Source organism: Heterocephalus glaber, unplaced genomic scaffold (genome assembly GCF_053883595.1).
Source record: "Heterocephalus glaber isolate CG9 unplaced genomic scaffold, H.glaber_assembly_v1.0 deba00001761, whole genome shotgun sequence".
NCBI classification, from domain to species: domain Eukaryota; kingdom Metazoa; phylum Chordata; class Mammalia; order Rodentia; family Bathyergidae; genus Heterocephalus; species Heterocephalus glaber.
In genome coordinates, this window is record NW_028258458.1 from 894817 (window position 1) to 915578 (window position 20762).

At 50.8% G+C, this 20762-nt stretch overlaps 1 protein-coding gene across 2 annotated transcripts; it reads right to left on the reverse strand.

Moving 5' to 3' along the window:
• Nucleotides 1–8: 8 nt before the first annotated feature.
• Angptl4 (angiopoietin like 4) lies at nt 9–6132 on the reverse strand. Of its 2 annotated transcripts, none has more exons than XM_004865406.4 (7): nt 5648–6132; nt 5353–5463; nt 5130–5247; nt 3101–3214; nt 2485–2580; nt 2101–2382; nt 9–631 (listed from the first exon to the last, which is right to left on the reverse strand). In XM_004865406.4, exons 1-7 carry the CDS (start codon nt 5978–5980, stop codon nt 450–452), a joined length of 1236 nt encoding a protein of 411 aa, XP_004865463.1. In that variant the 5' UTR covers nt 5981–6132; the 3' UTR covers nt 9–449. The 2 variants fall into 2 exon arrangements, with proteins under 2 accessions (XP_004865463.1, XP_004865465.1); XM_004865408.4 differs by having other exon boundaries at nt 5861–6128.
• Nucleotides 6133–20762: the final 14630 nt, after the last annotated feature.

Consider the following 20762-nt stretch of genomic DNA (forward strand, 5'->3'; position numbering starts at 1 on the left):
GAACAAAATGTTCCGAGGTTGCTTTTATTCCAAGAACTCCGTGAGCTCTGCCTGGCCACCACCGCTGGCATCGCAGCACCACATGTGACAGCACCATGAAGGCACCCAGGGCCCGAGGGCCCCGTCCTGGCCAGTCAATGTGACTGAGTCCGCTGTTGAGGGCCAGCCTGGCCATCCCTGTTGGTCCCTCCACGTCCCCACTCCTCGGGCGGGCGAGAAGTGGCCTCAATGCCCCTTGGCCCCGCATGCCAGAATCTGCCTCGCCCTGAACCAGGATCCTCCCGGAGGGCACTGTGTGCATCTGATCGGCAGGGGGGGTCTGCAGTCACGGCGCCTTCTCTGTCCACCAGGCTCCTGGCAATCCCTGCTCAGACCACACGCCCAGGAAGAAAGCAGCCACATCCTTGGGCCACAGCCAAAGTCACTGTCCTCTACCGCCCAGCAAGGAGCTAGGAGGCCGCGGCATCCTCTGAGGGCTGCATCAGCATGGTAGTGGACTGCAGGGGGTAGTAGCGCCCCCGCCAGGTCTTCCAGAAGATCCCCTTCTTCCGCTGCTGCCGCTGCCGGGGAACAGAGCGGAAGTACTGGCCGTTGAGGTTGGAGTGGCCACAGGTGCCAAACCACCAGCCACCTGTTGGGGTCAGAGAAGAGAGGACCGATCACGATCACATCCCAGGCCTTCACGTGAAGGTGGAGAGAAGGGTGGAGGCGAGGCTGGGCTTCTGACATTACACATTTCAAATGGGAAGACTCCGGTAGTGATTATCAAGCTGTATTACAGGGACGCTCAGGTTGCAAACAGCATCTCACTATGTAGCCCAGGCTAGGGTGGAACTTGGCAATCCTCCTGCCTCAGCCTCCCAGGTGCTGGGATTACAGGAACCCCGGGTTGTGACAAAGTAGTTTCAGGGACCTTGGGTGTTCCCTTCTCTGTACTCACAGTGAATCAATCAGTTTTTGTGGTCCAAGAGCATAGCCAGCTATAGTACTTCTCTATACCTGACACATGGCTTTTTCTCTTTTTTTGGTGACCTTTTTTTTTTCCAGTACCAGGGATTGAACTCAGGACCTCAAGCTTGCCAGGCAGGCGCAGCACCACTGAGCTACATCCCCGGCCCTTTTGCTGACATTTTAAAGAGACATTTTCTGTTGGACACCAGGCCACATGCTTGTAACCGGGCACTCTCAGAGGCTGAGGCAGGCAGATGGCAAGTTTGCCTGGGCAACTTGGTGACTACAAAAGATTCTGTCTTTTTTTTTTTTTTTTTTTTTTTGGTACCAGGGATCAAACTCAGCACCTCGAGCTTGCCAGGCAGGTGCTGTGCGGCTGAGCTACAAACCCAGACCCTTTTGTTTTGTTTTTTGTATTGTTTTGTTTCTTTTTTTAAATTGTTTTTTATTTTTTGGTACCGGGGATCGAATGTTTCTTTAGACAGGGTCTCACTGTGCAGTTCAGGCAGGCCTTGAACTCACTAGGTAGCCCAGGCTGGCCTCCAACTCACAGCAACCCTCCTGCCTCAGCCTCCTGAATGCTGGGATTACAGGGGTGTGCCACCACGCCTGGCAAGGTCTTGTTTTATAATAAGAAAAAATAAATGGGTGGGAATGTAGTTCAATGTGAGAACTCTGGGTTCAATCCCCAGTACTGCAAAAAATAAAAAGGCTTTCTACCACCAGCATCCTTTGCATCAATTTGTATTAGAGTGAATGATGTGAAATTACCAACATTTTATCAGTTTTTGACCCATCAGAAGGTAATTTCAGAGCCGGGCATGTGGCTCATGTCTGTCATCCCAGCACCCAGGAGGGTGAGGCAGAAGGATCACCTTGAGTTTGAGGCCGGCCTGGGCTACAGAGTAAACTCAGGGGCAGCCTGGACTACAGAGTGAGACCCTGTCTCAAAAAATAAAAAGAACAAGACGGGTTGTCTTGATGGCTTTGCCCCCTCCAGCCCCTCCCACAAGCGTCCCATTGAAATTTCCTAACACTCCTGTGGCCTGGGCTCCTCGCTGCACCCATTTTAAAGTCAGGTAAACTGAGGCAGGAGAGGTATAAGTGGGCACGTGACCCGGGGAGGAGCAGCGTGGGCAGGGCGCTCACCCGAGAGGCTCTTGGCACACTTGAGGTCACTGCGCAGGCCGTGGTCGTGGTCCCACGTGGAGAAGGGTAGGGAGAGGCCGCTGGGCGCGGTGGAGGCGGCGCCCAGCTCACTGGCCACGGGCGCCGTGAGCTGCAGGCTGTAGTCCGTGTCCTCGCCGCCCAGGCGGACCGGGAACTGCAGCGACTGGGCGTAGCCCTCCCAGTCCCGGAGCTGCACGGCCAGGCGGCTGCCGCGGCCCCCCGCAAGGCGGTGCATTTTCTCCAGGCCCAGCCAGAACTCGCCTGCGCGGGACAGCGGGGTGAGGGGCAGTGTCAGCGGGGTGAGGGGCAGTGTCGGCGCCCCTGGCCCCGCTCCTCGCCCCCTGCACCGCTGGGAACACCCACCTTGGGGGTCCCCGAAGCCCGCCTTGTAGGCTTCCCAGGGCTGATTGAAGTCCACGGAGCCGTCCTGGCGCCTCTGAATCACTGTCCAGCCTCCATCTGCCCAGAGAGACACAAGGTCACCAGGGGGCGCCCTCACAGGGTTCCCTGCAGCCCCTGTGACCCCAGACCCAGGCAGGGGACGCTGAGAGGGTGTGCGGGAGGGTGAGGCAGAGGAGGAATACTGTGGGCTGTGGCTGGCAGGGTCCCAGGGACCCACAGGGAAGGAAGGGCAGGAGAAATCTGCGAAACCAGCTGCAGATCCTTTTTAAACATTGTTTTGTTTTGTTTGAGACAGGGTCTCAGAATGTAGCCCAGGCTGGCATTGAACTTGCAGAAATCCTCCTGCCTCAGCCCCCAGAGTGCTGGGAGTACAGGTGTGCACAACCACGCCCAGCACCAGCTGCAGATTTTAACCATAGGGGACCTTTCTCTGAGCTTTATTGCAATGCTGTCACTGAAGTAAAGCCTGCTCTTTATTTTTTATTTTCTTGTGCTGCTGGCTGGGGTTGGAACTCTGAGCCTCGCATCTGCTGAGCAAGTTGTGACAAGAGGCCCCCTGGCTGGCCGCACACCCTACCTGAGGCCATCTGGCAGGTGACCAGGAACGGTGGGGACCCCTGAGGCTGGATCTGGAACAGGCCACTCTGCCGCTCGCCCTCCTCAAAGAGCTCCTGGCAGTCCTGGGGCAGCCCTGAAGCAGACAGAAGGAGATGAAGCCACAGAGAAGCCCTGGGGGCCTCTGGAGACCGGCAAGGGTGAGGGCTGGGCAGTGGGGTGACAAGGAGGTGAGGGACAATCCTGATCCGATGACCCTTCCCCTGCAACTGCCTAAACTCTCCCATGGCTCCCTAGGTCCCTGAGTATGGCGTCTTAGGCAATTCTGAGAACCAGCCTCCTCCTCCTCCCCACACTGTCCCCTCCCTTCCTCGGGTCACACACCATCCTGCCACAGGGGCTCTGCACATGCTGGTCCCTCTTCGGGGGACCCTTTTCCCTCCCTCCTCTCTCCCATTCCCAGTTCCTGGAAGTTTGCCTTCTCTCACCCCTCCCCACCTCCTTAAAACAAAGCACGAGAATGACCCCCTTCCCTCCACTGAGTTGGGGCTCCCCGAGGCCAGGGACAAGAAGTTCTGGCCACAGTTGGGCACTACTTTGATGAATGATTGAAGGAGTTGGAGCAGAGGCAAAATGACCAAGTCAGGCTGGTGCACAGTGGATGCCGTCGGAGCTTCATGGCCCTTGGGGGTCCCAGCTATCGGAAGGGGAGGGGGCAGGACTGAGGGGGGAGGAGGAGGGGAGGAGAGAAACTCGGCCTTGGGCCCCTGGAGGCTTGGCCAGAACCACCCCTGGGCCTGCTGGGAAAGCAGGAGAAAGGTCACCTGAGGGAGGGCACGGGGACTGTCCACACTGGGATGGGGCAGGCATGGCTGGAGGACACTTTCTGGCCCCTTGGGCAGCTCCCCTTTCCCCTACTTTCCTCCTATACAATCAGGACAGGCACCGGGCCAAGCCCCAGTGTGGTCTCCTCAGCCCAGCTGTTTGTCTCCTGGCTCTGAACTTTCCCCTATTTGGCCAGGCTGAGTCTGGGAGTCCCAGATCCACACCTCGCACCCCAGCCTCTCTTCCACCAAGCTCAGCCTGGCCTGTGCCTGCTGGCCACAGAGGCCCCTCATCCCAGGGCCATGGTGGTCTGGGAGGGCTGGGAGCCACCCCCCCAGGATAAGGCTGGCCCGAGGAGGAGCAGGGGAGAAGGGAGAAGCCTGGGAAGGGGGGTGCTCAAAATCACAGGGCCGGAAGCCAGCATCCAGCCCCAGGGTGTGAATCAGGGAATCCAAACTTTCACCCACTTGGCTGTGGACGCCCCAGATGCCAGTGGGGTGACGGAGGTGGCTGTGAATTTAGGGTGGGAACTGGGATCCCGTGTCACACACACACCACACACACACACACACACACACACACACACACACACACACGTGGAAGCTTGAGATTAAGGGAAATTCAGGACAGACACTATGAAGGACCTAGAACTTGTGAAGGCAGAGAAGGCCCATTCTGTGTGTGCGTGTGCACACCCGTGTGCATGTGTGGATCCCACACATGGGAATTTGGGGGTAAAAGAAGTGTGAAGGACTAAGAGCCCTGGAATTGTAAGATTCAAGAGTGCATGTGTCTGGCCCAAAAGCTGGGGGGTCCCTGCCCTAGTTCCCCCTCCTAAATCTATACCTCAAGAAATCTTGAGGTGCCAAACCTCAGAACCCTCCCTGAGCATGGTGCTTCTTGTCCATCACACTCCCAAAAGGCTCTAAGCCTTAGGATGGCTCCCCTGAGCTACCTTGCATCTCCAGGCACCCCTGAACCTTAATTCCTTGAGTCTCTCTTCCAATCCCTTCTCCCTCCCAGCTGGGAGTTTTGGGGGAAAGCCTGCTGGCTTGCTGGGAAGAAGGGTGAAGTGGCCTGGTGCCCCCATCAGCCCAGTTGCCAGACCCTGGCCAGCCCAAAGGGACCCAAGGGCAGGGTTTCTCTCCTTTTCCTTAAGGTGGACCCCATAAGGGAGTGGGGGGAACCGCAATGGGATTGGAGGGGTACAGGGGCCAGACACTCACTGTGCAGGCGGGTAGCATTGGGAGCCAGGCCACCAAGCTGGGCCATCTTGGGGAGCCTCTTTCTTCGGTCAGGCTGCGACACCCCACTGCCGAGGTGCGGGGGAGCCAGGAGGTCAACCTGGGACGGGATGCGAAAGCTTAGTTGGGGCTACCCTGCCCCGCTCCACGTCTGGTCCTGCAGCCCGGCTCTGACCCCCTCCCGACTCGGGTCAGGCCTCGGTACCTGGCTCTGCAGATTCTGGATTCTCAGGCGCTGCTTCTCCAGGTGTCGCTGCTGCCCGGCCACCTTCTGGACCAGCTGCTCGATCCTGCCGTTCTGAGCCTTGAGCTGCATCTAGGGAGGGTGACCACATCGGTGAGGGCCGGCTTAATGCCTGCTCCTGCCCGCTCATCCACCCCTCCCGGTGTGCATCCTCCGGGGCCGTCACAAGGGTCCCCGCCCGGGAGGCTGTGGCGCCCCCTTCCCGTCCACACCGCCCGCAGTCGCGCGCGCAGCCAGCCCCGGGGAGCGCGCCGACCTGCAGGTCGCGGAGGGTCTCGAGCGCCTCCTGGCCGCCGGCGCCCGCGCTGTCGGGGGCCCTGGAGGGCGCGGGGGGCTCCCCGGGTCCCCGGCACGTGGCTCCGCATTCGGCCAGGCGCCGCTCCAGGGCGCCTAGCTGCCCGCGAGTGCGCTCCACGTGTTCGCGCAGCCCGTGGCCGAGCTGCAGCAGCCCGTGAGCCAGGACGTTCACCTCGTCCCAGGAAGCGGGGCGCGGCGGCTCGGGGGTCGCAGGCCGGCCCTGGGCGCTCAGCAGCCCGGCGGTGGCGGCGCACAGCACCAGGGCCGCGCTGGCCGTCGGGGCGCAGCGCATGGCGAGCTCGAGGGCGCGGGGAGGAGAGAGCTGGAGGACCCCGGGCGGAGCAGAGGACCGCAGCCTCAGGCCTGCTCGCCTGGGTGTCCCCGGCGGCGCCCAACGCCCCTTTTTATAAAGCGCGTGCAGGGCGGAAGGGGGACTTCGGGGGCGGTGGGCGGGGCGTGCAGGGGCGGCGCGAGGGGAGGGGGTGGGGTCCTGTGTGCAGCCGGAGGCCGGGTTGTTGGGGGTGGGTCGGGGAATTTGGGGGGGATGCTGAGCTGGGGCGCCCCTCGCCCGTGCGCCTGACTCTGGCAAGCATGGGACGCGCGAGCCTCCTTAGCCCACGGTCCCGCATCTCTCCACCGCGGGTTCTGGGGTGGTCCTCACTCCATCCGGGACTGACGATATTCCTGCCGCCCTCCCGGAGTCAGGCTGGGGACGAGGGCGAAGAGAGCCACGTGCAGCGAGGTCCCCTTCCCGGTGCGCCGAGCTCAACCAGGCGGGCGCGGAGGCCCGGGCGCTCTGACCTCCCCGCCTCGGCCTCCCGGAAGCCGCCCACCATCCGCAGGGCCTGACTAAGCCGGAGCTCAGCCCCACCCGAGACGGCTCGGGGTCGGCTCGGGGTCGACACGCGCCAGGTCTTGCCTGTATTCGAGAAAACCTGAGGCAAGGGAAGAAGGTTCCCCTTCCACTTTCCTTCTTTCTTTCCCTCCCTCTTCCCGGCCTCCCTCCCCTCCCTCCCTCATTCATTCATTCCTTCATTCATTCTTCAACGAAGCGGGCCTCTGGTCCCGGTCCAGGCCTGCGCGGAGCTCGCTGGCTGGTGGAGAGACCCTAATACTCCGAGCCTGAGAAGGGTCAGGCTGGGACTAAAAAATGACGTAAACCAGACTCTGGAGCTGTTCATACCACAAAGCCAAGCTTTCCTTCCGCGTGAGGCTGGCAAGAAAACCTGCCTGCCAGGAAGAACCCCGGGCAAGTGGGCTTAAAAAACCGGGAAAGAAAGAAAAAACAAGAAGAACTGAGTTGACTCAGCAGGGCTGGCAGCCAGCTGCGCAGCCTTCGGAATGCGAAAGCTCACGCCCAGCTCTCTGATGTGCCTGCAGTCACTCAAACACCCGGCCAGGCCGCCGCGGTCGCAGCAGAGAGGAAGGGCAGGGAGGAAACCCGCAGCCTGGCGGTTCAGATGGCCACCATCTGGCCTGTGCATCTGGCCTGTCCGCCGCCCCGGCCCCTCAGCCTCTCTCCTGTGTCAGCAACGCTGTCCCGGGCTGCTCCTCTTCCCCAGCTTCCGACCCCAAGAGAAATGACCCATGCTCTCGCCTCACCTGAGGGCCTTTTCCAGAACTGCTTTTAAAGCTTCTTTGGTAAGAAAAAAACAAAAATCAAACAACAACAAAAAACTTCTTTGGTGTCTTTTTTCAGACAGCACAAAAACAGCAGAGACTAAACTGGGGGGAGGGGCAGTGCACACCCTTAATTCCAGCACTCTGGGAGGCTGAGGCGGGAGGATCACAAATGTGAGCCCAGCCCCCAATTTAGAAACTTGGCAAGATCGTCTCAAAAATAAATACATAAATAAAATAATAATTTAAAAAATGTATATGCAATGAAGAAAAGTCTAGAGATGTAGTTCAGTGCAAAAGCCTGTTCAATCCCCAGTACAGAAAAAAGGAAAACAAAAACTTTAAAAACCAAGAAAACCACAGAAGACTCAGGGGCACCTTGTACACTTTACAAAAGGCTCCCATCCTCCTGGGCTTGGAGCTGCCCTGGACTTTATCTTAAAAGCGCCCTCTGACCCAGCCCTAACAGTCACCCTGACCGTGTGTTCCTGCAGGGGACATCCTCATGCCCTACCCCTGGCCTTGACCACAGGCCGCTCTGGTTCTGATAATTAGCTAGGAAGATAGCCCGGAGCTGAATCTGGGGGAGGGAACAGGATCTGCACGTGGGAGGCTGAGGCAGGAGGAGCACCTGGAGTTCCAGGCCAGGCTGGGTTACATAGTGAGCTCAGGGCCAACCTGAGCTACAAAGGGAGTCCCTGCCTCAAAACAAACAAGCAAGCAAACAAACAAATAAACAAAAACAAAGTAGCAGCTAGGATCCTAGCAGTCACTAGGATTAAAGGAATATGTGATCACTTGGGAACACTACCTGGGGTAAATGAAGTGCCCCGTGGGATGCTTGTTGCATTTATTTATTTATTTTTGAGAAAGAGTCTCTCTAGGTAGCCCAAGCTGACCTTGAACTCAATGTATAGCCCCAGCTGACCTTGAACTCAAGGAGATCCTCCTGCTTCAGCCTCCCAAGTGCTGGGATTACAGGCATGTGCCACCACCCCCAGATAGTGGCTGTCTACAAAGCAGTTCTCTGGCTCCAGTCAAGCTTGTAGATGACTTCAGCCTCCCCTGACACCTGTCAGCAACTGCAGGAGACTGCAAGCCAGGAACACCCAGCCCAGTAACTTTGGAACTCCTGATTCATAAGAGCTATGAGATAATAAATATTGTCAGCCAAGCATGATGGCACATCCCTGTAATTCTAACACTCGGCAGGCTGAGGCAGGAGGATTGCCATGAATTCAAGGCCACCCTGGGCTACATAGCGAGACCCTGTTGCAAAAAAAAAAATTGTATCAACATACATGGAGACATTTATGTATAGAAACACACATTCAACTAGAGATATATACAATATACATGTACAAACATATTTATGGCAAAAGATACAATTATACTATACACATCTACATGTACATATAGGCAATACACAGAGACACATTTATCTACACAGAAATACATGCATATATAATCTACACACATTATATACAATGCATACCCAGGCATATAGAATATCTGTAGACACATTAATATACACCGAGACATGTATGGGATACACACAAACAGACATATGGAGAGAGCCACATTTGTGTACAGTAAGACACATGTGCATACATATACATATTTGTGTGATAGACATGCAGATAAGCATACATAAAATACACAAGACTGGGGTATAGCTCAGTGGTAGGTAGAGGGCTTGCCTAGCTTGTGCAAGGTCCTAGGTTTCATTATCAGAACTGCAAGAAACAACAAAAAATATATATATATATATAAAATCTAAGTAATGTATACGCATATGTAATGCACACAAACTTGTTTATATGACAAGAACTAGATTGCTTGGTGTGGGAGTGCACACCTATGATCCCAGTGGCCTTGGAGGCTGAGGCAAGAGGGTCACAAATCCAAGGCCAGCCTAGGCAGTTTAGTGAGACCCTTTCTCAAAAGGAAAAAAAAGCACAAGGGTGTGCTGGTCCACGCCTGTCATCCCAGCACTTGGGAGGCTGAGGCAGGAGGATCCCCACGAGTTTGAGGCCAGCCTCAACTACATGGTGAGTTCAAGGCCAGGCTGAACTACATGTCAGGTCCTCATCTCAGCGCCCCCAAGAAAAGTTTGGGTGTGATAGTGCGTGCCTGTAGTCCCAGCACTTGGGAGGCTGAGCAGGAGACTGCTGTGAAAAATAATTACTGAAAAAATATAAAAATGAGTAAGGAGGCAGCTCAGTGTGAAGGCCTTGAATTCAATCCCTGCTGAAACAAAGCAAAGCAAAACAAAACCAAAACAATAAAGTCAGCTATAGGGAGAAACACATATCATCCACACACACAGCAGGAACGTGCACAGACGAGTCAGGACACAGGGAGAGGGACAGTGTGCTCTGACGCTGCTGCATGGTTGTTTTCTGAACACTCCAGGGTGCGTCACCCATGTGTCTGCGGCCTCTGACCCTCGGCCAGGAACAGGAACTCTTACATAAGCTCAGGACCGCACCCTGACCCAGGATATCTGCCCCCTGGAGCCCCAGCCGGGCCCTCTCCAGAGCTGTATTCTTGTCCCACTTGTTGTGAACCTTTGAACCCCGACCCCTGAGCGGGACCAATCCAAAGAGGAACCCAGACACGGCTCAGCCAGGACTGGGAGCAGCGGGAAAAATGCACACTGGGCTGGACGCAGTGGTTCCTGCATGTGATCCCAGCCCCTCTGGAGGCTGAGGCAGGAGGATCAGGACTTCGAGGCCAGAGTGGGCAGCATAATACAACTCCACCCTAAAAAAATACACTCTGGCCTGGGACACATGCTTAGCTCTTTTGTTTGTTTTATCTTGTTTTGTTTTCTTTTTTGAGACAGGATCTGGTTGTGTAGTGCAGGCTGGCCTTGAACTCACTGTGTAGCACAGACTGCCCTCAAACTTGCAGTGATCCTCCTGCCTCAGCCTCCCAGGTGCTGCGATTATAGGAGTGAGCCATCAGGCCTGGCTTCAAACTCATTTCTTGCTGGACAGTGCCATAAGATTGTTGAGGCTGCTGCTTGACCCGAAGGTGGCCTTCACTGACTCTCCAGCTGACCACGTGTTTCCTGCCACTCTGCTGACATCTGGGGCTCCTGGGAGGGTCAGCCCTGGGTCAAGGAGCTCAGAGGCAGGGGAGGAGATGACTCAGAATCTGAGTGCCCCAACCGCTCTTCCTCCCAGCCTAGAGCCTGGCACTGCAGGGCTAACAGCCCCCAGGTCACCCAGCAGAGAGCAATAAGCCAGTCTCGGTGCCACATGTGTGACATCCCAGCATTTAGGAGGCTGAGGCAGGAGAATTGCTGGGAGTTCAAGGCCAGCCTGAACTACACAGCGAGACCTCGTCTCAAAAAACGAAAATTAAACCAAAAAAGAATAATAACGAATGCAGTGGACATTTACTGGCCACCCAGGTTTACACCATCAGACATGCCCAGTCCATTTTCTATTTTTCTTTCTTTCTTTCTTCTTGGTTTTTTTGAGACAGGGTCTTGCTATGCAGTTCAGGCTGGCCTTGAACTCACTACGTAGCCTAGGCTGGCCTCAAACTCATGGTGATCCTCCTGTCTCAGCCTCCCTAGTATGTGCACCACCACACCTGGTCTCAAGAATTTTCTTTTTCAAAGAAAGGCATGGTGGCACGTGCATATAATCCCAGCACTCTGGAGGCTGAGGCAAGAGGATCATCATAAGTTTGAGGCCAGCCTGGGCTACATAGTGAGTTCAAGGCCAGCCTGAATTGCATAATGAGACCCTGTTTCAGAAAAAAAAAAAAGAAAGAAAGAATTATCTTTTTGGTACTGAGGACTGAACCCAGGGCCTTCACTAGAGTTGCATCCCCAGCGCTTTTTATTTTGAGACAATCTTTCTTTCTATTTTACTGGTACATTTAGATATACATAATGATAACATTCATCATAAGGAATTTGTATCTCTACATGATATATCTTGCTTCTTTTTTTCCCATTCCCCTCCCATCCCTTCAACCCCCCCTTCCCTTCTTTGTTTACAAAAGCTTTGTTTCCTTTTTTTTTCCTTCCTGAGACAGAGTTACTAAATAGACCAGGTTGGGCTGGGGATTTAGCTCAGTGGTTTCACCGCCTGCTGCACAAGTGCAAGGACCCGAGTTTGATCCCCAATACCAAAAATAAATAAATAAATAGTCCAGGCTGGGCTCAAACTTGAAATCCTTCTGCCTCAGCCTCCCAGAGTGCTGGGATTTCAGGCATGTGCCATCTCATCTGGCGTCAAGAACGTTTTATTCATAATGATTTTCAAGGTTGTTTTTTTTTTTGTATGTGCAAGCATTTTCATTTTGATGAAGTGAGACATGTTTTAGCAGCCTGGTTGAGGTTAGCTGACATGCTCGTCCAGGCGGGTGTCAAGGCTCAGCCTGTGACATTATCCCCACGGCCACGGCAACACACACGTGTGACACCAGCACTGTCTTTGTGTCCCTTGGCAGCCTCTCCCACTGCTCCTCCCTCCAGAACCCTGTAATCATGATCTGTTTACTTTTTATCTTCATATATCAGCTTGCACTTTATAGGATGTCATATACACGGGCCCACAGTGTGTTCTCTGGCTTCTTCCACACGGCGTGATCACACTGCACTTTATCTGTGTTGGAGCGTGTGTCCGCGGTTCAGCTAATTTTATTGCTCTTAGAGCCGTATTGCTGATTCTTTTTCTTTCTTTCCTTTTTTGGGAGTGGGTTAAGACAGGAACTTACTTGTTGTGTGGTCCATACAGCCTTGAACTTGCTGTGCATCCCAGGGTGGCCTCGAACTTCTTTTTTTTTTAGTATGGGGATTGAACTTGGGACCCTGTGCTTTCGAGGCTGGCGGTGGAACCACTGAGCTAAATCCCCGGCCCTAGCCTCAAACTTCTGATCCTCCTGCCTCAGCCTCCTAAGTGCTGGGGTAACGAACATTTGCCACCATACCCAATTATACCATTACCTTTTGTTCTTTATTTTCTTTTCTTTGTTCTCTTCTCCTCTCTCTCTCTTCTTCCTCTTCTTCTTCCTCTTCCTCTTCCTCTTCCTCTCTCTCTCTCGATCTCTCTCTCTCTCTCTCTCTCTCTCTCTCTCTCTCTCTCTCCTGAACTAGGGATGGAGCCCAGGAGCACCCTACTACCTAGCTACATCCCAGCCCTTTTTATTTTGTACTTTTTTTTTTTCCCCAGACAAGGTCTACTAAGTTGCCCGGGAAGGATTTGAATTTATGATCCTCCTGCCTCAGCCTCCCAAGTGCTAGGATTACAGGAGTGTGTTGCCACTCTCAGCTAGTAATGAATAGCCCTTTTTTTGGTTTATTATTTTGTTTATTTTTGTTTGTTTGTTTGTTTGTTTGAGACAGGGTCTTGCTGTGTAGCTCAGGCTGGCCTCCAATGGTGATCCTCCTGTCTCAGCCTCCGGAGTGCTCAGATGACAGGCATGCTCCATCACACCTGCTGTAATGCATAATCTTGAAGGGTGGCATTTTATACATGTACAATTGTACCTGTAGGGCAAAATTCTCCAAAGTGGAGTTACTGGATCGAAGGGGTGTGTGTGTGTGTGATACTGGGGATTGAACCCAGCATGGCACTGAGCTACATCCACATTTTTTGTGTTTTTGAGACAGGGTCAGTTCACTAAGTTGTTCAAGTAGGACTTGAACATCTTCTTTTAAGCACACCTGCCCTTTTAATAAGTATATGTGCGTGATACGTAATAAATAGTGGGAATTGGTACCTAGACACATCACATCTCCATCCTTGTTACTTCCTCTGACCCTCCCCATCCTATCTTCCCCATCCCCAGACCCCTTCCCATCACCACAGTTTGTCTCCCTGTTTCCTATAATCTATCTTTACACTGCTCTTCAAATTATTTATGCTTTGGGTTTCTCATAGAAGAGAAACTATGCAATATTTAACCTTCTGTGTCTGGTTTATTTCATTTGACATTATGGTCTCAAGGCGCATCCATTTTCCTACAAATGTCTCAAGTTTATCCTTCTTTATGGCACAGTAGTGCTCCACTGTGTGTAAATACCACATTTTCTTTATCCATTCATCTACTGGTGGACAGGTAGGCTGCTTCCAAGATTTAGCTGTTGTGAGTTGTGCTGCTATAAACGTGGGTGTGCATGGATCACTGTAATATGATCTTTCAGGAAGATCCTCAGAAGGGGAATAGATGGGTTGGATGAAATTTCCATTTTTAACTTTTTGAGGAATCTCCATGCTCATTTCAATAGTGGTTGTACTAGTTTACATTCCTACCAACAATGGAGAAGGGTTCCTTTTCTCCACAGTCTCACCTGAATTTGTTATGATTTTATTTTATTATTATTATTTTTTTTGGTTTTGTTTTTTGAGACAAGGTCTTGCTATGTAGTTCAGGCTGGCCTTGAACTCACTTATGTAGCCCAAGCTGGCCTCAAACTCATGGATCCTCCTGCCTCAGCCTCCCAAGTGCTGGGATCACAGGCGTGTGACACCATGCCTGGCTTATATGATTTCTCAATGATTGCCATTCTTTCTGGGGTAAGGCAGAATCTCAGTGTTGTTTTAATTTGCCTTTCTCTAATGGTCAGAGATCTTGAACACTTCCTCATGTATTTACTGGCCATTTGTACTGCTTCTTTGAGAAGTGTCTGTTCATTTCATTTGCCCATTTTTTGTTTGTTTGTTTGTTTTATTTTTTGGGGTGCCAGGATCGAACTCAGGACCTTGTGCTTGTGAGTGCAGATTTTAATTTTAATAAAACCTAAAATATTTTTTGCAATGCTTGGGATGGAACCCTGGGCTTTGCGCTACTAGACAAGCTCTCTACCATGAGCTATACCCTGCCAAGGGATGTACATTTGTAATTCGGGAACATTACCCAAGGCTTCCTTGGGAGTTGGGCTATCAAAGAGGACAATGTGTGGGAACGTGTGGTTATTTCCCCTCACCACTGCCAATGCATTGTTTTCGTGAAACTTTTGTGTTCTTGCCAACTTGACAGAGGGAAATGACATTTCACATAGTTTTAACCTTCACCTCCATCTGAGATTATCTTTGCAAATTCTTTTTTTTTTTTGGTACTGGGGATCGAACTCAGGACCTTGCACTTTCGAGGCAAGCGAGGTGCTGCTGAGCTAAATCCCTGGCCCCTATCTTTGCAAATTCTTAATGACCATTTGTATTTTCTGTGTCTGGTTTTATTTTTTATTTTTTTGGTTTTTAGAGACAGGTCCTCCCTATGTAGTGCACACTGGCCTTGAACTCACAGCGATCCTCCTGACTCAGCCTCTCGAGTGCTGGGATTATATGCCCAGCTGGTTTTACTGGTATGTTGCTCTCTTTCTTATAGATGTTTGCAATCTCTGTTTTTTGGGGGTTTTTTTTTTGGTACCGGGGATCGAACTCTGGTCCTTGCGCTTGCGCAGCAGGTGGAGAAACCACTGAGCTGAATCCCCGGCCCTGTTTGCAATCTCTGTATGAGGCAGATTTAATTCTTTGTGATATGAACTGCAAACATTTTTTTCATTTATTTGACCAATGTTTTGGGGGGTTTTTTGAGACAGGGTTTTGCTGTGTAGTTCAGGCTGGCCTTGTACTCACTATGAACCCCAGGCTGGCCTCAAACTCACAGCGATCCTCCTGGCTCAGCCTCCAGCATGCTGGGATTACAGGAGTGTGCCACCACACTTGCTAATGTTTCCTTTTGTTTTTCTTTTCTTTCTTTTTTTTTCAGAGAGTACATTTATCAATGTTTCTTTTTCTTTTTTTCCTCTTTGTTTTCTTGTGCTGGGAATCAAGCACAGGTAGCTGCCACCTGCTAGACAAATGTTTCACCACCCAGCCTCACATGCTCAATCCAATCAAACCACAACATCCTTTTTGTTATTGGTACATGTTTGTGATACGTACTTAATACATTCTACATGGGGAATTGGTATATATACGTATTACATCTTTTTTTTTTTGGTACTGGGGATTGAACTCGGGACCTTGTGCTTTCGAGGCAGGCGCCGGAACCACTGAGCTAAATCCCCGGCCCCTGCATATTACATCTTAATTCTTTATTTATTTGCGGTTTTCTGAGACAAGATCTCACTATGTAGTTCAGCTGGCCTTGAACTCATAATGATCCTCCTACCTTAGCCTCCTGAATGTTGGGATTACAGCTGAGTGCCACCATGCCTAGCAGATTTTTAAGAACATATTTATAAGTGCAAGGTCCCGAGTTGATACCCAGTACCAAAAAAACAAAAACAAAAACAAACATATTTATGAGAAAAGAGGTGAGTGTTGTGGCTTGTATCTAGATGTCCCCCCAAAGCCTCATGTGCTCACAGGTGGGCCTTTTGGGAGGTGACTGGATCATGGGTGTGTGGTGCTGGATTAGAGTGCGTCTACTGGGATCAAGGGTGTGTAGTAACTAAATTAGTTTAGCGTAGTTCTGGGTGTGGGTAATGAGAAGCCCCACCCTGGATGTGGATGACATCAATCAATAGGTTTACAGCCTAGACCGGATATAAAGGGACAGAAAAGCAGGTTTGCTGCTTCACTGCCTCATGCCTGCCCTGCCATGGACTGTTTCCCCTCTGCCATGCCTCCCTGCCTTGCAGCCAGCCGACTCTGGACTGAAACCTTTACATACAGTGATCTGAAGTCCACCTTTCCTCCTTTACCTTGTGTGTTTCGACTATTCTGTCTCAGCAATGAGAAAAGTAACTAAGGCAGTAAGAGACACATACACGCATGAACAGTGTTGTGCACAGCACTCCTGGGCACACCCATTCATTAGGGTGTTCACTGGGCCAGGTGTGGTGGCCTTGCTGGTGGTCCTGTCATTGGACGGTGTGGCAGCCAGCAGCCCTTCCCAGACTCTTCCTGTCCTGTTCAAAGAAGTGGGCAAGGGCTGAGGATTTAGCTCAGTGCCACCTCATCTGCCTCACAAGGGCAAGGTCCTGAGTTCAATCCCTGGCACAAAGAAAAAAAAAGAACTGGACTAGAAGATTGATGAATGTGAAAGTTTCATGTTTATTTAGGGCAAAAGAAGAAGAAAAGGAAGTGCTTGAGTAGAAAAACTGCTCTGAAGGAAAAAGAAAAGATATCCTCTGCACACAGGAAGTCAGTGACGTCCATCCCTTATGTCTGCTTTCTGACGCCAGGTCCAGGACATCCCATCACAGACCTGCTTGATCTCGTGGCAGAATCGAAGAAAGCATTCTCTGATTGGCGTGAAGTGCAGGATTTGGAAGCTATCCACCCACGTGTCTGGATCTCTGTGATTGACAGGTCTCCATGATTGACAGGTTTCTGTGATTGACAGGTCATACCCACTTTGCCATACCCTGATCTCCTACCTCAGTCTCAGCTATTTGAGAGGCTAAGGCAGGAGAATCCCTGGAGTCTAGAAGTTTGAGGCCACCCTGGGCAACATAGCAAGAGCCCATCACACACACACACACACACACACACACACATCCTGAGTAAATATGTATAATTATTTTTTCATTTTAAAAAGGGAAACAAAAAAGGGAGGAAAGATATTTACTAATGTGGCATCACAAAACAGAGGCAGACTTTGGGTGTCTCTTAATGGAAATATGAGCCACCAGTAGTGATGTAATCTTGCTAAAAAATCACACCAAAATCGGAGGAAAAAGTGTCTGGAATATCCAATATCCAAAAAATATGTCTAGATCAGACTATGAGTCACCAGTGTCTGTTAAGCATTTGAAATGTGGCCAGCCCAAGTTGAGACATGCTGCAAATGTGAAATAAACTCAGATTACAGGCTTGGAAGATTTGATTTTTCCTTTTCTTTTTAGTATGTAGTAAGTAGCTACGTTTATTGAAGATCACCAGACAAGAGCAGCAGGAACAGGAGAAAGAGAAAAAGAGAAAGAGAGCAGATTTAGTTTTTCAAAAAGGAAAGAATGTAAAATATTTGACTAATTTTAAAAGTATTGTCACGTATAAAAACTTGTGGGGTGGCAGCAGTACTGGGGACTGAACCCAAGGGCTTCCCACTGAGCTACATCCCCAGCCCTTTTTCACTTTTTGCATTTTGAGATAAGGTGCTGGGTAAATTGCTCAAACTGGGCTCTAACTTGTGCTCCTCCTGCTTCAGCCTCCCAGAGTGCTGGGATTATAGGCATGTGACACCACACCTGGCTTGTTCACACATTAAAATGATCAAATTTTGGGTGTATTGAATTAACAGTAAATAAATTAATTTTTTTTTTTATCTTTTAAAATTAAAGTGGCTGAAGCTGGGCATGGTGGTGGACACCTCTGATCCTAGCACTCAGGAGGCCGAGGCAGGAGGATCCCTGTGAGTTGAAGGCCAGCCTGGGCTGCATAGTGAAACCTTGTCTCAAAAACCCAAAATTCTTTTTGTTCTTTTGGTACCGGGGATAGAACTTGGGTCCTTGTGCTTTTGAGGCAAGCGGCAAAACCACTGAGCTAAATCCTTGGCCCAGTTAACTTTTTTTCTTAAATTTTTGTAACGACTATGTTATTTTCCAGAAATTTAGAAATTATTGAGATAAGGGCCAGGGATTTAGCTCAGTGTGGTTCCACCGCCTGCGTTGCAAGCACAAGGACCCAAGTTCAATCCCCGGTAGCAAAAAAAAAAAAAAATAAAAATAAATTATTGAGATAGCTTTTGCGTTGTTTTCACTGAAAGAAAACTCCTTCCTGGGGCCAGGGATTTCCCCAGCACCAAAAAAAAAGAAGACGCCTTCCTTCAGCTACTCCAGGTATGGTCTGGTCTGCGGGCTCCCCGGTTTAGCCCGGGAAAACGCGCCCCCTGGCGGCGGATCCGAGAGTAGCTTTGGGGGTCGCACATGCGCACTCTTTCCTGGGCTCCGGCAGTTTCCGGGGCTCCCGGAGGCTCAGAGCCTCTATCAGGGGTTCCTAGATGAAGCGGGTTCCGGAGGCTGCATTGGGAGAACATGAATCATCATGTCCAGAGATTCTATGAGGAATAGAATAATAAGGAGCAAGTTTTCTCTATTCACCGCTCTTCGTTTTTCTTTCCACTCCATCCATCTATTCTCAGTACTGGGAAGTGAACCAGGGCCTTTGAATTGAGCTACATTCCCAGCCCTTTTAATTTAATTTTATTTATTTATTTGTCCAGAAAAATTTAACAGGTTTATTTATAATTGTTATAAAGTTGAACTGCTGAAACTTGTTCACTGAAACATTTTGACTTGCATTAATGCTTTACATCCCCGCATTAATATTAAAAATTCATACCCAAGGGAAAATGGAAAAACTGCCGATACCTGATTTCTGTCCCCTATTTTCCACTCAGAATCATTTACTTAGGTACATTTTGACCTCAGGGGGAAAATATCTAATATTCAGAACTACCAATAGCAGGAAGAAGAGAAAAAAAATTATTTTTGAGAATGAAATGTTTCCCACCATAATGGACTCTTAAGCACGTTCTCCACGCATGCGGCGCGCTAGTTGGACAGCTTTTGATATGGATGGCACGCAGGTTGGTATTTTTAAACAGGCCAACCAGATAGGCCTTACTTGCCTCCTGCAAAGCACCAATAGCTGCACTCTGGAAGTCCAGATCTGTTTTGAAGTCCTGAGCAATTTCTCACACCAGACGCTGGAAAGGGAGTTGGTGAATCAGAAATTCAGTGAACTTCTGATAACATCTAATTTCACCGAGTGCCACAATTCCAGTCTTGCAATGATGAGGTTTCTTCACCCCTCTAGTAGAGGGCGCACTCTTACGAGCAGCATTTATTGTTTCCTGGGTGCTTTACCACCAGTGGATTTTCGGGGAGTCTGCTTTGTTTGCTTTTGGGGTTTTTTTTGGGGGGGGTACCAGGAATCAAACTCAGGACCTTGCACTTGTGAGGCAGGCGGCAGAACCACTGAGCTAAATCCCTGGCCCTCGGAGGTCTGCTTTGTAGGAGCCATGGTACAAGGGCCTGCTTATCCCGTTCTCCTTTGGCTGGAGCTCTGCAAGCTAGAGGCGGCACTGGCGTTAGAGGGGGACGGTGAAGCCGTGGCAGCTGCCAGCCCTTTTTATGTTTTGAGTAAGGGTCTAAGTCCCTACGTTGTACAGGCTGAGCTCGAACTTGCACCGTCCTCCCTTAGCCTCCCAGAGTGCTGGGATTACAGGCACAAAGCCCCGGGGAAGTCCTTTGTAGTCTTTCTGTGTTTGGGTTTGCCTGACCTCTCCTCATGATTAGAACCGGGGGAAACATCTTCAGCAAATACCACAGAGTAATAACTACCCTTCCCTTTGGGTCTGGTCAGGAGGCACATGAAATCTATTTCCTACTGTGTTCTCTTGGTTAAAGTGCTATCCCTCAATTTCGTATATAAAGTTACAGTTCCCCCCTTAATAATTACTATGTATAGTATGGGCAGAGACATTGAGACTATGTAACTATCCTGTTTCTCCTGAAACTTTCGTCTACGATTTCTCGGTTGCATCCTGCCTGAATTCATTGCTCTGATTGGCCTGTATTTCCAGCCCTCTGGGAGGCCGAGGCAAGAGGATCATTGTGAACTTGAGGCCAGCCTGGGCTACTTCGTGAGTGAGTTCAAGGCCAGCCTGTATTGCATAGTGAGACCCTGTCTCAAAAAAACAAACCAAAACACAGAAAGATCTGATACATATATGTGTGCCAGTTTCCCAAAATGAATGTAACTCATGTATTGCAAACATACATCAGTATGTATTTTATTTATTTTATTTTATCCATATGTATTTTTAAAGAAGAGGGTAGAGGGTGAGGGTAGAGGGTAGAGGGTGAGACTGAGGACCCAGTGGGTGAGTCCAAGCTGCTGGCCTGGCCCTCACCTTCAGGCGGGGCGTGGGTGCGGCAGGGGCAGCCAGGCATTGCAGATGTTGGGTGTGCTCTGGGGCTTCCAGGGGCCCTTGAAACAGCCACAGGGTCAGAAGTGGCTTCCAAGTGCTTCTCGTGCCTCCTGGAGTGGTTGCCCTGCACCTTCTCCCTCAGCCCAGGTCAGGGTGGGACAGAGGGGTCATATCTTCTACCACAGCTGTGAGGGGTGTCAGGAAGCCAGGGTCGTTACTGAAGGAGTCTTTGATCATTTCCTCCCTTCCCCTCACCATGCCAGGTCCCTTCTCCCTGTTCTGCACCTCCAAGCCAGCTGGTTAGGCTGGGACAGTCTCTCAGGGACCCTCAGAAGTTGCCCATCTAGAGCTGGGCACGATGGGTACACACTTGTATTCCCAGGAGGCTGAGGCAGGAGGATCACAAATTTGAATCCTACCTGGACAATTTATGGAGACCTTGTCTCAAAAATAATAAAATAAAATGAAATTAAAAGAGCTGGGGATGTAGCTCAGTGGTAGAGCACCCCAGCACTGGAAAAAAATCCCTGGTCAGGAGGAAGCTCAAATTCACCCACATACTGTCAAGGGCTGTTTCACTGAGCCATATGTCCAGCCCAATA